Source organism: Astatotilapia calliptera, chromosome 6 (genome assembly GCF_964374335.1).
Source record: "Astatotilapia calliptera chromosome 6, fAstCal68.1, whole genome shotgun sequence".
In the NCBI taxonomy this organism is placed as follows: Eukaryota; Metazoa; Chordata; class Actinopteri; order Cichliformes; family Cichlidae; genus Astatotilapia; species Astatotilapia calliptera.
In genome coordinates, this window is record NC_137427.1 from 30449550 (window position 1) to 30464423 (window position 14874).

At 42.3% G+C, this 14874-nt stretch overlaps 3 protein-coding genes across 3 annotated transcripts in view; all 3 read left to right on the forward strand.

Moving 5' to 3' along the window:
* The window catches only part of myo15ab (myosin XVAb), a 50413-nt gene extending 48479 nt beyond the window's left edge, over positions 1-1934 (forward strand). The window contains exons 69-72 of the mRNA XM_080302592.1: positions 309-442; positions 573-706; positions 836-976; positions 1065-1934. Coding sequence (XP_080158718.1) covers positions 309-442; positions 573-706; positions 836-976; positions 1065-1166 — 511 coding nt within the window. The 3' untranslated portion in view covers positions 1167-1934. The remainder of the gene's footprint in view (positions 1-308; positions 443-572; positions 707-835; positions 977-1064) is intronic.
* A 218-nt stretch (positions 1935-2152) lies between these two features.
* On the forward strand, positions 2153-6532 carry alkbh5 (alkB homolog 5, RNA demethylase). Its single transcript, XM_026171579.2, has 4 exons — positions 2153-3517; positions 3616-3696; positions 3797-3919; positions 4939-6532. Exons 1-4 carry the CDS (start codon positions 2805-2807, stop codon positions 5093-5095), a joined length of 1074 nt encoding a protein of 357 aa, XP_026027364.1. The 5' UTR covers positions 2153-2804; the 3' UTR covers positions 5096-6532.
* A 911-nt stretch (positions 6533-7443) lies between these two features.
* On the forward strand, positions 7444-14578 carry mief2 (mitochondrial elongation factor 2). Its single transcript, XM_026171577.2, has 8 exons — positions 7444-7609; positions 10531-10690; positions 11270-11435; positions 11532-11623; positions 12097-12273; positions 12373-12536; positions 12708-12860; positions 13277-14578. Exons 2-8 carry the CDS (start codon positions 10553-10555, stop codon positions 13785-13787), a joined length of 1401 nt encoding a protein of 466 aa, XP_026027362.2. The 5' UTR covers positions 7444-7609; positions 10531-10552; the 3' UTR covers positions 13788-14578.
* Positions 14579-14874: the final 296 nt, after the last annotated feature.

The following is a 14874-nucleotide window of genomic DNA, read 5'->3' on the forward strand; positions in this document are numbered from 1 at the left end:
TTAGTAAATGCAGGCACAGACTGTGGTGCAGTCACCAGTTATTGTGTTTAAAAGGCATGACTGCTTTTCTACTTTCTCAACTGTAAAAACTCTTATATGACTTCTTGCTCTAACCGCTGTTATCCTCGATCCTTCCTCCCCCATACACAGACACACACACAGACACACACAGACACACACACACAGCCTAAAGCGGAGAAGAGCAGCTCACTGAGTTGTAAAACTCTTCTGGAGAAATGTGGGAAATCACAGAGTGAAACAGACTGCTGTTTATCTGATACTCTGTTTCTGTTCTCCCTCTCCTGCAGACACGAATTATCGGAGTACATCGCCACACCTCTCTTCAAAAAGCAGCCACCCCAGCAGTGGGTTACCATGGCGACACAGCATATGCAGCAAGTACAGGCACTGAACCCGCACCAGGCCCGAGCACAGTTTCTGGGTAAGATTGCTGTGGACATTAACAAGCGCTGCAGGAACACCTGGTGGTCTACAGTAATGTGTTAAACTAAAACTCAACTGCTTCACCCCAAGATTGAAAATTTACTCAAATTTTTCTTGTGCGCTTTCAGGCCTGGTCAGTGCATTCCCCATGTTCGGCTCTTCGTTCTTCTACATCCACAGCAGCAGCTCCACCACCTTTTACGCTCCCAGTATCGTTGCTGTCAATCAACACGGTCTCCACTTCCTCCACAAAAATACCCATGTAAGGAGCGCGCACACACACACACCTTTGGTCGGCTTATGACTCAGCGCATCGTGACGAGAAGATGAACTCATATGCAGAGCTGTAATTTCAGCAGACAGCTGTAAAAGTTTAGTCTCTGTCATGCAGGAGATGATGGCACTGGTCCCCCTGGCGGATATACAGTCCACCCGCACCCAGAGACCCACTGCTGGGACCAGTTACCCTTATGTAGACCTCACCTTAGGGGATATGAATGCACAACGTGTCATTCAGCTACAGCTGGAGCAGGTATTATGCAAACCACACATCTAAAGAATCTTGATCATCTTTAGCCAGTCAGCTTTCGGGCTCTGATCCACTCTTTCTTCATCCTCAGGGCCTGGAACTGTGTCGAGTCGTCGCCATGCAGGTGGAAAACATGATGTCAGTGCGGGAGAAGAGGCTCACTCTGCCACCCAGCGAAATCACCATGCTGTAACGCACAAACTTTCACGAGTGCACATGCTCTCGCTAATGTACATGAGACCTTCATAAATAGCCTACCTCTTCTCAGCTTAAGGTGTTTGCTATATGTATCTCGCACACACAAATGTGAGGTCACTTTCTATGAGTGCAGAACAAGAATGGATCTCAATACTGGACGAATTTCCTGTTTTTCTATCTGTGTGACTCATTAATAATTGCACTTAACTGTTTTATGTGTACAGAAGCTGTAAATGAAATGTGGGGAGGCTTTGCAGGGCCGGTGTCGTGTCTTCACAAAGTTTTATAACTGATAGGCTACATGTTTTATATTTTTTTATAAGTACAGTTGACTGTACTCTTTATTGTTATATTCAGCCCTTGATAATGCCCATTTTGTTAAAAAAAATCAAAACAAGAAACATTATATATAAATCACAATAAATCAGGGTTTTTAAAAACAATTGTGAACTTCTTCAGTGATTATTATATTACGTGCATAACTATACACTGCTGGGGAAAAAGTGAAATATTTAATCAGCAACCTTTCTCCTAATCAGGTATTTACTGACTTCATTGTTTACACACATAATATTAAAAATATACATTGTTTCAGTGTGCGAGAGTTAAGCCGAATACTGCTTGCTTCCAAACTCTATAGCGGCCGGTAAGTAGTTATTTTTACTGTATAACAACACTTTTTTTTATTCCACTATATTCACTCTTTTATTCTTCTTCGTGATATGTAATGAAATAAAAAGTTTGCATAAAACTTTAAAAACTATTTTTTTAGTCGCACAGTTTTCTTTCTTTGTATATCTGCTATATAAACTGAGAACCAGCGGAATTAATAAAAAAAAAAAAACAGCTATCTGGATGTAAAGTGTGGACTCAGTGGAGGTAAATAAGAGGTAAGTGGGACAGAATTAGCAGCAGAGGACTAAAATGTGTCCTCGGGGTTCCCAAAATGGATTTAGCCCCGCCCCACACTGTCAAATCGTCACCGAGCATGCGCAGACTTCTGGCAGGTTACACGAGTTTATTTTCAGCCTTTTTCTTGGAGACGGTTTGTGCTGGTGTAAACTAAGAGGAGGTCAAGATTCGTGCGCATATAGCAATGCGTTTCCCAGGCTATTGGAGTTAAAACCTGACTCGTCTGCGGAGCTCTGAGGTCTGGAGTTTAACGGCGACATGTGAAATGTTGCTGCGTGGTTTGTCTGTTTTTCCAGGCGGCGACGGACAGACCCAGCCAGGCTAGTGGAGCTAACTAACTTACTAGCTTGCTCGCTAGCTGGTAGCCAGGCCGCTCAGATATTTTTTCGCGTTTCTGCTGGCCGAGCGTGCTGCATTTGCCACGGCTCTGTTTTCCTGAGAGAGTCCGGTAAGGTAATCTCCAGACTGTCAACTGCCACACCACATCGTTACTTCAATGCAGACGCGGAGTGGCCCACCAGCTTAGCTAATGTTAGCTACTTTATGCGCTGCGAGAAAGTAACTGGACCCTTTAAAGCAAGTGATATTCATCTGTTATACGTCTAGTCCGCTCACGCTAACAAGACCCCGAGTAATTGTTGCTGAAATGCAGCGCTGATGCGTGCTATCTGTTAGCTAGCAACCCTCGTCGCAGCACGCCGGTCATCTTGTTTTGGCTGATATGGCAGCCAGTGGATACTCCGACCTGAGGGAGAAGCTCAAATCCATGACTCCGCACAGAGACGACTACGAAAACAAGTGCGTGGACGAAACGAGCAACGGGAAACACCGAAAACGCAAGCACCGGGAATCCGATGACGACGAGTACGAGCACAGCGATGACAGCACGGACCTCCGGGAGCAGGAGGCCCGCCGGGTGAGGAGCAGCATCCAGCAGAAGACCATCTTCACGCCGGAGGAGTGCGCCCTCATCGAGAAGAAGATCGACGAGGTGGTTGCACAGGCAGAGGCCGGACATTACCGCGAGCACACCGTGGATAGAGCGCCCCTTCGGAATAAGTACTTCTTCGGGGAGGGCTACACGTATGGAGCCCAGCTGGAGAAGCGTGGTCCGGGTCAGGAGCGGCTGTACCGCAAAGGAGAAGTGGACGAGATCCCGAGTTGGGTGCACGAGCTGGTGATCAATCGGCTGGTGACAAACGGAGTCGTCCCAGAGGGGTTTGTTAACAGTGCAGTCATCAATGACTATCAGCCAGGTGGCTGCATCGTGTCACACGTGGATCCTTTGCACATCTTTGACCGGCCCATCGTGTCCGTGTCCTTCTTCAGTGACAGCGCTCTCTGCTTCGGCTGCCGCTTCCAGTTCAAACCGATTCGGGTGTCTGAGCCCGTGTTTGTCTTGCCTGTGAGAAGAGGAAGTGTCACCGTGCTTAGGTGAGTATAGCTGTGTTTGCTGTCATGTTTTGTGTTTTTGTGTAGTTCCCACGGGCTGCAGAGAGCAGTCACTAAAAGCCTCTTTTCCCCTCTCTCAGTGGCTATGCAGCAGATGACATTACCCACTGCATCCGACCACAGGACATAAAAGAAAGGCGTGCAGTAATCATCCTCAGAAAGTGAGTCAACACACTGTGATTTTGAAAAATTGACAATCCTAATTTAAACCTCTCTCTCAACTCCAGTCTTTCTTATTCTGCTTCTTCTTCTTTTTGGCAGGACTAGACCTGACGCTCCTCGACTGGGCTCTGACAGCTCGTTAAGAGCTTCTTTGGCACAGAAACCAGGTCGCCTGAAAGCCAAACGTTCTCATCGCAAAGCAGACCCTGATGCTGCTCACAGGTATCCACCCGCACGTGCTAACACACCAGAGGTCTTCATGGTACAAACTAAACTGAGAAAAGTCAGACAGCGCACGAGTATTTCATCTGATGAGAAACTGGTCAAAATGTAATTGGAAAACATAGAGGCTGCAATCAGTGAGTGCTAGGAAGGGGTACCAGAGTTTGGCATTAAATTCATACTGATTCCAGTCTCCTCTAAACTGAAACATTGATAAGTGTCTGGACAAGTGGTGCCACTCTCAGTATTTATGTAACGTTAATTCATTCTAACAAAGCCGGTGTTTAGAAATTCACAGCTGCCCCCTGAAAATGAGGCTGCTAGTCTCAAGCAGATTGTCTGCCCCTCAAGTCACAGTAACTAGGGCTATTAATGAGTCTTTTATGAAATGCACAGTTGGCATCGGTGTGAGTACTTCTTTAAGTGGCTCTAATTAATTCTCAGGCAAACAGCACAACAAACACTTTCTCAATCAATAAATGAGGCAGAAAGCCTTGGCCAAAGATATTGTAAGGCTAAGTTTGTTGACATGACAGTACAAGCAATGCTTGTTTTTGCCAGCATAATTAGATGTGTGGAAAGTGTGATGTGTACAAACAAAAACATTTACCTATTTCTGCCAAAGAGAAAAAAAGATTCCTGTCAGGATGACAGGCTGCAGAGCGGAGTAGGTGATCCCATGTTGGGTCAAGATGATGTGTGTAAACACCAGTGAGTGGTATTCATCAAACAGTCTGTTCAAGTTTAAACATGTAGAAAAGATATAGAGGGTGTCATATCTTGGTTTTTAAGTTGCTGTGACAGAAAAGCGTCTTCCACTGAGGTCAGGGACGATACTAGCCTCTGGTCTCGCTACTCACGTGGAAAACTGGGCAGCACTTAAGCAGAGCTCTAAGCTGTAATATTTTGTCATGGCTCAGAGGTGGTGAATCTGCAAGAATAAACGTGAGGTGTGTTAGTAAGATAACTCTGTGCGATGAAAGGGTTTGTGATGAATGACCCAAATGTGACTCCACCAGGCCGAGGGTTCTGGAGATGGATAAAGAGGAGAACAGACGTCCTTCACTGTCCCGTCATCGTCACAGCATCACCTCAGAGAACTACAGGAGACGCGGCCAAGACTACGACAAAGAGCAGGAGAGTTCAGGGCGCAAAGTCAAAATGAGGCGCCACTGAGGACTCCTTTCACATGTGAATATCTGGTTGTTGTTGTTTTTTTTTAATGTAAGCCCATCAGCCACAACATGAAAACTACTGACAGGTGAACAGGATGATCTCATTACAGAACAGCGTCGTTTGAATCCTCGGGGCCCTGGCGTTCATGTCAAAGTTACTCTGGCCAGCTAAACACTGGAGCACAGCAGGACAAACAGCAATGAGGAAAACATCTTAGCAGGACACACAGGCAGCCAAAGAATCTGCTGCTAGCATCACAGCGCCATCAGAGACACCCCTACCCCTATGGCATGATAGGTCAAATCTGTTTTGGCAACACTGAGTGCGGCCTGCACCGTTTTGAGCAGGTGGTTTTAATGTTATGGCTGATTATTATATTTCAGTATTATATTATTTGTTCATTCAAACTTGCTCCTTTTGTTTCAGTTTGGCACAGGGAGGGCAGTTATCATACTGTTGCTTTTTGATTTGAGTGGATTAGTTTTTGGCAGACAAAGCTTACATCTCTGCTACTTATTACAGCACTTGGAGTTATTCACTACAGTTAGGCTCTGTTGATAAACTGTTCAGTTAAATGAAACTTTTTGTTTGTATGTTCATAGATACCTAAAACTGGCATGTTTTGTTTTTGTTTTTTTTTGTAACCAAGATGTACAGACCTTGAGAGCTGAAAGGAGTATGGACTTGTAAAAAGGAAACCCTGGGCTGTAATCTAACTTGTTATAATGTACAATATGTTTATATAGTGTTTGATTGGAGGACTTTTATGGAGCGTTTGAGTTTTAGCACCTACGTTTCTGACCTGTAACTTCACTCAGTTCACTTTAGCCTCCATTTTGCAGTTTTAAGTTGCAGCAGACGTGAAACCTGGATTTCTGTTTTACGATTCAACTCGGCCGCATGGCTTCTGTTGCTGGTCTGTCAGCTGGAGTGATGCACCATTTCAGGAGCAATGGAAAAACTCAGGTCTTGTTTTACACTCCTGTTTCATTCTGACATTGTTGCTGTCCTGTGCTAGATCTAAAAAATTTTTCTTTTAAATAAGGTGAAATTGGGGTCAGTCAGAACTTTAATTTGAGCAGAATGACCTCCATTAAGTCCTGTTTAGTTTGGGTCTGAGCAGAAACAATTTCCTTGCGGTTTGCTGTGTAAACATAAATTTGTTGCTTGCTTCCAGTCAACCATGTTTGGCAGAGGTACTCATTAGATGACTGCTTAGTATGGAGTTACATATGAGCAAAAATAACCTTGGTTCAGAGGAGAAATTGCTTTCTAAAAACAGGATGTGGGGTGTTCATGGCTCTGTGTAGCTCGGCTAAAGTTGAAATGATTGTGTGGACAGTGAAGGAGCATAAAATGGTTTCATGGGTTTTTAGTTGTCATTTGTTTTGACTGACAAAGGTCCTCGCTAAATGAAATAAAGCTGAATTTGCCTCTCCCGAGTCTATTTATTCTGCCTGCCATACTGACAAATATGTATTTGTTACATTTTTAAGTGCAGAATTTGAGATTAAATGATCTATTGAGAAATCTTATTTTATATCTAATATCAGTAAGAATAGAATAGAATTCAACTTTATTGTCATTGCACAGGTACAGGGCAACGAAATGCAGTTTGCATCCATCCAGAAGTGCTTTAGCCATGATCGAGAAGCTGAAACATATAGCACTACAATTTACTGCAAACTTTCCAGCCACTGCAAACTGCTAAACAAATGCAGTTATGAACTTTTTTTTTAATGGTCTGATTCTGTGGTATCAGAAATACAATTTCTTCTGGAAACTTCAATCTAGAGTACTCCCATTTTATCATTTCAAAGCAGAAAGCTGACGTAAGCAGTTTCCTCACAAGCCTCCACCTCATGAACTAAGTCAGGGTATTCATCTAAAGTTTCCTCTACAAACTGCTGCTGAATTTAACATCTGATCCAAATGAGCTGTTTATGTTTTTACACTATGTTGAACTGATGAAATTTAACTTCAGTGAAGGCTTGCTGAAAAGCCTAAAAACCTTCTTTCTTGTCAGCCACTTTGAGTAGGAGAGAACTTTCATCTTCACTGAAATCTCATCTTATAGCTTTGGAATAGTTAATTATTAAGTGATGATTTAACTTAAAGGGAGAACCACAAAAAGGAAAAAAGCTGCCCACATATATATATATGTATGTGTGTATATATGTATTTGTTACATTATTTTTGGAAATTCAGATAAATGTATAGAAATAACCCGATTAGTTAGAACAACTGTACAGAAGAGAGCCGGACAGTTATTGAAGGTCTGTTGTGCCAGAGCGTCACCAGGGGGCGCTAATGCACCTTTAACGATGATTATCATCCGAAATTTAAAAAAAAGACGAAGAAGCCACCAGCTGTTAGCTACTGTTTATGGCATACTTATGGCAGCAAACGACAGTCGACAGGCTTTTTTTATTTGCCAAAAAAGCATCAAAAGACGTGTTCTGTCAAACTCCAATGGTTCTGAACCTGAATATCACATTTTCTTCGCACTGAGTGGTAAGCATATTTATCAGGAGGGTGGAGAGATAACTTATATAATGGACTGCTAACAAGGCTAACCAGCTGGCTAGCTGCTAACAATGAGAAACGCTTTGTTTTTGTCTGCGTTGTTATTCGGACAGCTGTGTAACTTTACTGTCTGTCAGTATGTTACTCGTTTCCGTCGACGTATTTTTCGACTGTTTTTGTAAGGCTAGAGATGAGAGGGGAGGTCGGCGCTAAAATACTGTCACAACTCGTTAGTAGTGAGACCTTCAAAAGTTTGAGTGATTCCAGATGTTTCACAGAAACACTTAATTGAAGTCTCCTCTCTTAAATTTCCAAGTCTCCCTTTGGAAAAATGCCTCAGCAATGTATTTGGAGGCTGTTAAAGGACCAGTTATGCAAGCAATTAGTTCGTTTGGATATAACCCAGAGCATGACTAAAGCAGTAACCGCAATAATATAATATTATTTGGAGGTAAAAACAGAAACAAGATAACAAAACAGATAAAACTAGGTGAGTGATTAGCAGACTCTAAAAGTTGTTTCTGAAGAGGAGAGTTAAAGAGGAGTAAGAAAAGTTGAAACAACACCATATGCTTCTGTCATGACCTGCTTTCCACACTCTTTCTCAAAAGCACCAAGAGACAGATAAAAGAAACGGACTAAACAGGGGGTTAATCAAACCTTAAGCATGGTTAAGGTTCCTCAAAGTCTGGAGCCACATTCTGCAAACTTGACTAATTTGGTCCAAACACATTGTCAGTGAAATGCTGAGAACGCATTGCACTGTTCTGCATCGTGATATCACATGAAAACAGGCAAAGAACTCTCTTTAGCAAGCAGCAGAATCAGAGCATCTTGGATTCATGTAAAGACAGTTGACTCTGAGAGAAATTAAACATTCAGAAGAATTCTCCAAAATGCCAAATATCTTGAAGGCTTGTTTTAAGGGCAAAAGATCAGCACACCAAGATTTTTTCTTTTCAGTTTACTACTCTTATTATGAAGTCAATTAACATTAGAAACTTTTCCACAGTACTCTTACGGTGAACATACTGGCAGTCCAGTCAGCAGGATAAACTGCAAATCCTTTAATCCTGTGGGAGAAGTCTAACTTTGCCCTTTCTACATTTGCCATGTGATATGTTTAGTATTTGGTCAGTAATCTATCACACAGATGGAAAAGAAGAAAATTGCATTTTATTTGTATAATGTCTTTGTTAGTGTCATATATAATGGCAATGGCAGGTTTATATATATTAAGATAAAAACCTAAGAATCTGTGCAGGTTTGCAGTGCTTTAAAGTGAAAATGGCAAAAATAAAACTTTACAACCTCCCATTCACACACACTCACAGCTATTAAATGTAGAGTTTGTTTTTGTTTTTGAATGTCGGCAAAGACGGAGCGCTGCCTGTCCTCTGTCAGTTGAAGTCTAGTAGGATATCCTGCTGCTGCTGATGGTGGTGCTAATGTGTCTGTAACATATATATATATATATATATATATATATATATATATATATGTATATATGTATAATTAAGCACTATTGTGACAGCAATCAGGATATTGATGTAAGTATTGACCTGATGGTAACAGAACAGTGACCTCTGTTCTGATAGTCAAAGTGACACCTCCATGCTGTATGTGCTGTAACTAGATGACTCAGGGATGCACCGGGTCTATAAATAGAGCGCTCCTTTGGTTTTGGGACCCTGTGCCTCTTGCAGGGAGCGAGGACACAGAGTTGTTTGAAATGGTTTTGAGTAATATCTTATAGCTATTTGTGGATATCAGGCATCTGGAGCTAAACGCGATAAGCTCAACAAACTTTCGGCTTTGTACAAACTAAAAATACATTTCTATCACTGTCATGTTCAGTTATAGAAGCTTACAATCAGCTTAAACAAGCTCCTTAACTGAAGTTTTGCAGTGCACTGGATCATAGACCTCATAGTGGGAGGGATGTTTTACCAACAGACTGATGTGTCACAACAGGAAAATCCCAGGTGTCATCAGTAAGGGCTGGTGTACTGTAATGAGCTTAGGAGCGCAATTAATGGGATTGATTACACCTGTGGAAAAAGACCATGACACAAAAGTCTGCTTTAAATTAGCTTGCCTTTCTAAAACACCTAGCTATGAAAGAAAAAAGAAAGGAATATCGTTGTATCAAGCCCAGTTAGGCGAATGCATGTCAGACATTGATCCTTACTTTTTTTTTAAACAGAACCTTTATTGTGGCTGTTTCAGGTCTAAATATGACCTTAGTTGCACCATATTCAAGGCAACCGTTGCAGACATATTTAGTTCCTGATACTAAAGCAGTGAGCAGAGCCCTGAATGGTGTAGTCAGCTACACCAGTCTGTGAAGCTCTCTTCATGTAACTACATCACTATTAACTCAGTGACAATTCTGAAGCATGTCAAAACTGAGCTGTCAGGATTCCCGCTAACAATAATAGCCATGTTTGTTTATGTAACACTGTTTCTGCCAGCACTTTCTGACATGTTTAGTTATTCTTTAACTGGGAAGGGATGCTGCTTTAAGAAAGATGAGAGCAGGTTTTGTCATTCTAAGAAATACTCTGTGGCTCGTAGAAGTATTGACATAAAGAGTGCTGAAAGATTAAGAACCAAGCCCTTCATTCAAGGTATAAAAGCTTCAGTTTATTTCTTTAATGTGTCCACACATCTTTGAAGAATACTCTGCTCGATGTGTGTGAAGTTATTCATCATATTAAATAGAAATGTTGCTGTGCACACTATTCCACTTTCATGAATTATTCAGACTTCAACACTTTAGAGTGCTGTTGCATACAATTATTTCTAAACGAAGAGAAACCCCCAAAATGTTGTTTTCCATCTGACAGTCAGTCATATCTTGTGTTGCCTTCTGCTCTTCCAAATGCATGCCGTCTCCTTTTCCAAAGGCTGACCACGAAAAAGGAGAAGATGAACTTCCAGAACAGTCGGAGGCGAGGAGAGGAAGGCATCGCTGTAGTGATTGACTTTCTGCTGTCTAATGCCCGGCTGGTTCTGGGAGTTGGAGGTGCGGCTCTGCTGGGGATCGCTACACTGGCAGTGAAACGGGTGAGTGCTTTTTGAGTTTGTTAGTACCACATCACAACATCTTTCCCAAGCCCAGTGAGTATGGAAATATTGTGTATCTAAAGGGATGAATGACAGATTCCTCATCATTTGTTCATCATTTTTGCCTTTTCTCGCCTTTATACATCACTCTTGTAGCTGCCAGTAACAATAATTTTAAATTCTGATCTAATAATATAATATAATGTATGTGATTCTGAAAAAGATCATTATGCACAATGAGTACTTTTACTTAATGTACTTTAACTGTGTTGCAAAAGGGATGAAACAAGTAAAAGTAATAGTGCAAAATCTGAATTTTGCACTATTACACATGGATCTAAAAATCATGCCTTATGGCATCTCTCCCCATTTTCTTTGCTGTTTTTACGTCAGTGTTAAATATTATAATCTCTTATGATTCTTTCACCCTCATCTTACATGCACTTTGGACTGCACAGGTCCTGAGGATGGTTCTGTCTATCAACGTTTATTTGCCTGTGGGTTGTGATGGTGTATGTAATTGTATTTGTGGAGTGTACTCATGGCTGCACGTCTGTGACAATGAGTGTTTTCATTCAGCTGATAGAGCGCGCAGGCCGCGCAGCAGATGACGAAAAGGTGGAGCAGAAGATGGCTGAGAGCTGGGAGGAGTTGAGTTTGGTCTCTGCTTCCCCAACACTCATCAGGAAGGGCATAGAGGGTGTGGTGATGAAGCATGTCACCAAGGCAACCAAACAGCAGAAAGGTATTTGAGCGACTGAAAGTGGGCACACAAATACACAGAACGTATCCTGCGTGACACCTTCTGTTATTATATCATAGCTGTTCTCTTTTCACTCAGCTGATCTCTGCCAGCAGCCTCAGATGCTGGACGTGCAGACTAAACCGGAGTCAAAGTCCAAGAGGCTCCAGCTGTGCGCCCTGACTTTGCAGGTACACTCTGACACTTCACCTCTGAGCCCTTGAAGAGAGAGAATATGAAGTCTCAGCAACTGCTCTGTAGTTCCTCTGCTGCTGTTGGCTCATTTATGTATGCGCGTCCAGCATGTTTTGTTAAGTGCAGTGCTTAGGGGATACATATTTATTATGCACTATTAGGCTGACAGAGCCCCAAGAGCCCTGCCAATTCAAAAAACAGTGTGTGCTGGGCAAGCAGAAGATACAGAAGAAGTCAGATAAGCATGACATTGCTCTGAGGTATTGTGCATAACATCCACATAAGCAGAGAAATTAGTATAAGATAATAATTTCTTCAGTAAATGTTAGCAGTGCTTTTAAATGGTCAAATCAAGAGTTGCAGTATGAACTTTGGGAGTTTCCTTGCATGATGACTATAAATAGCAATAGATGTGTTAGAACAAAGTAGGGAGTATTAAAACTGATTTTAAATTATGTGAACTGTTCAGGAGCGTCTGCAGCAGTACTACCACACAAGGGCGGCGCTCTCTCCCCAGGAGGTGCAGAGGGCTCAGTCTGTGGCTCTGGACATCTGCACTGAGATCCAAGGTTTTCTGCACAGCCGTCACCCAGACATGCCTCTGGGTGATATGACACTCGGCGGTTCTCTGCTGGATGATTTGCAGGTATACACAACAGAAATATATTTCCCGCTGATGGGGAAACGAGCCTCTGATTTTGTCTAGCAACATCTTGGAATTGTTTTGTTATGTGCTGGTCTTTAGGTGGTCAGTGCAGACCATGCGTGCCTGCTGGTGCCTCTACAGCTGGAGTCTTCTCTGTGGCGTCTCATCCCAGGAGAGGAAACGTTGCTCACACATCCTCTGCACTGGATGGTCCGACGGATCAATCTAGAATATTTTCCCAAAGGACGCAGCTACTGGGACAGGTGATCACCACACATTTTTTTTATGTTTGTATTAAATCAAACACATGTGTAGCATATTAATATAGTGTATTGGCCTCCACTTTCCATTTTAGAAGCAAAATTAATAGAATTTGGGGGTTTTTGAGACGCTGTTAAATGGATGAAACAAGGGTCTCTACTTGTGTCTTGCAGGTATTTGGTGGGCGGCTATCTGTCTGCAGAAGCTGTTGTGAACATGTTCAGTAAGGCTGTCATGGAAACTGTGAACTGGCCGTCAATCAGCAGCACTTTGGACTGTGTCGTCAGACCTGTACTAGGAGGACCTGACCTGAGATTGGAGATCCGGTGTGTGCCCATGCTTAACTGCTGATTTGTTGAAAATTGTGTTGTTGTTTTTTAAATAGTAACATGTTGTATTTAATAGTTCACTGCTGACATTACTTAATTAATACAGTTTGATATTGTATGACGAAGCGCACACACCATTCTTGAAATGAGTCTCTGGATCTAGAAAGATGTATTAGTCCAGATTAGTTTGTGATATACGCTCAAAAGGTATAAATATTTATAAATATTTATATTTGATGCAAGATAGACCTAGCTTCACCCTCAGTATAATTTTCATTCAAACCTGAGTTTATGAGTAATCTAACCAACAAACATACTAACAAACTGAGTGATGGGTATAACTAAGAAAATAATAAACTCTACAGAAATGTCTGTTTGCATTGAACTGACACTCCTCTGTTGTCATGCTGCAGGCCTGGAAATGCAGTCGAAGGAGCAGAGAGCGACTATCAGCCCTTGTTTGTCTCTATGTTGCCTCTGTTGAGCGAGGGCGATGTGGTTTTGACCGCCCAGCCAGAGTTTACATCTCCTTGGGTGAACGCCTGGCATCTCTCTCTCTACCCGTGGGAAACTCAACGTCTGGCTCAGCTTGATGCAGCCGACAACGGCTACCGCAAACACACCCTTAAAATACTCAAAGCGGTGTGCAGACAGAACCCTGCCCTGCGACCGCTCAAAGCCACCCCGCTGGCCAATCTCATCCTGCACCTTAGCGACTCCGAGAGCGACTGGTCCGAGACCAGCTTGGATGTAAGATTCCAACAATGTATCACAGAGCTAATTGGCTACCTCGAGCAAGGGGCGCTGCACAGTTACTTTAAACCAGCCGTCAATCTGCTGAGCGGCTTGTCAGAGGACCAGGTGGACCAGATGGGCTTCATGTTCTACTGTGCTGTGTCAGAGCCGGAAATACTGCTTATTTAACGCTGCACACCCACAGCATGTCAGTTCTCTCAAGCTCTGACATGCAGAGATCAAAGGAATAATCTTATCTGTGATGTCTGGTTCAAGGCTCCTTGTCTAGCGCCTCCATATTTGACACAAATGAAAAGGGCACAGTTGCTGTGGCATAATGGCAGGCACCATGGTTTGATGTCTACGCTGGTGGAGGAGACGTTACAAGGAGGCTGCAGATTTGCCAATCAGGCTAAACAAGGCACTCTGAGGAAAAGAGACAGGCAAAGAGTTGAAAAAATATTTGTCAGAATGTCTGAAATGGTGTGTCAGACCTTTAGATTTGTGTGGTATCTTTCCCAATTACACAGCTCAATATATCAACAGCAGAAGAGGAGAATGGCTTGTTCCTTTATCCTCTGATTAACGGTGTGTGCCCCGAATCATCTTCTTAGATCACTGAAATGTTCTCTATGCAGATCAATAATAACATGATGAAAACCACCAGCTGTTGCTGCACTATCCAGTGTATCTGAGTTGGGCTTATTTAACTCATTGTGAACATTTAAATATAATGATGGTTTGAAGTGCTGAGCATTTTTCTTTGTCTTGTTTAGTCATCTGTCTGTTGTGAGTCGTTTCTGGGTATAATAACCCTTTAAATTGTGCTTTGAACCTTCCTAATGATTTTATGCAGTTTTTTTTTTAAATACAGAGTGAATGTGGTGGGAATATTTTAATTGTGTGCTTTGATGGTCGTAAGAGAAATAGTTTTTCTGTGAGTGAACAGCAAAACTGCAAATAAAAATGAAAAGCTTTTATTTAGATTCCTGTAACTTTGTTACATTAAAAAGTGTTTTACGTTTATGAACCTATAAGGTGGCATGTATTGTGAATTTCAAATGAGTCATGGGGGTACCTCAAACCATTGCTTGTTAGGCCTCTTACAATATATTCATTCAGCGAGCTGTGAGCACTGAAGCCCACTCACTTGTGGTTCAAACCCTATGTTTGTGAGGAGCAGCCTCAGAAGAAAGTTGGTTTAAGAGAAAGGTGGATTTAAAGGATAAGGGACTAAAGAGGGATGAACTTGGAGGCGGCACCAGTGCCCAGAAAA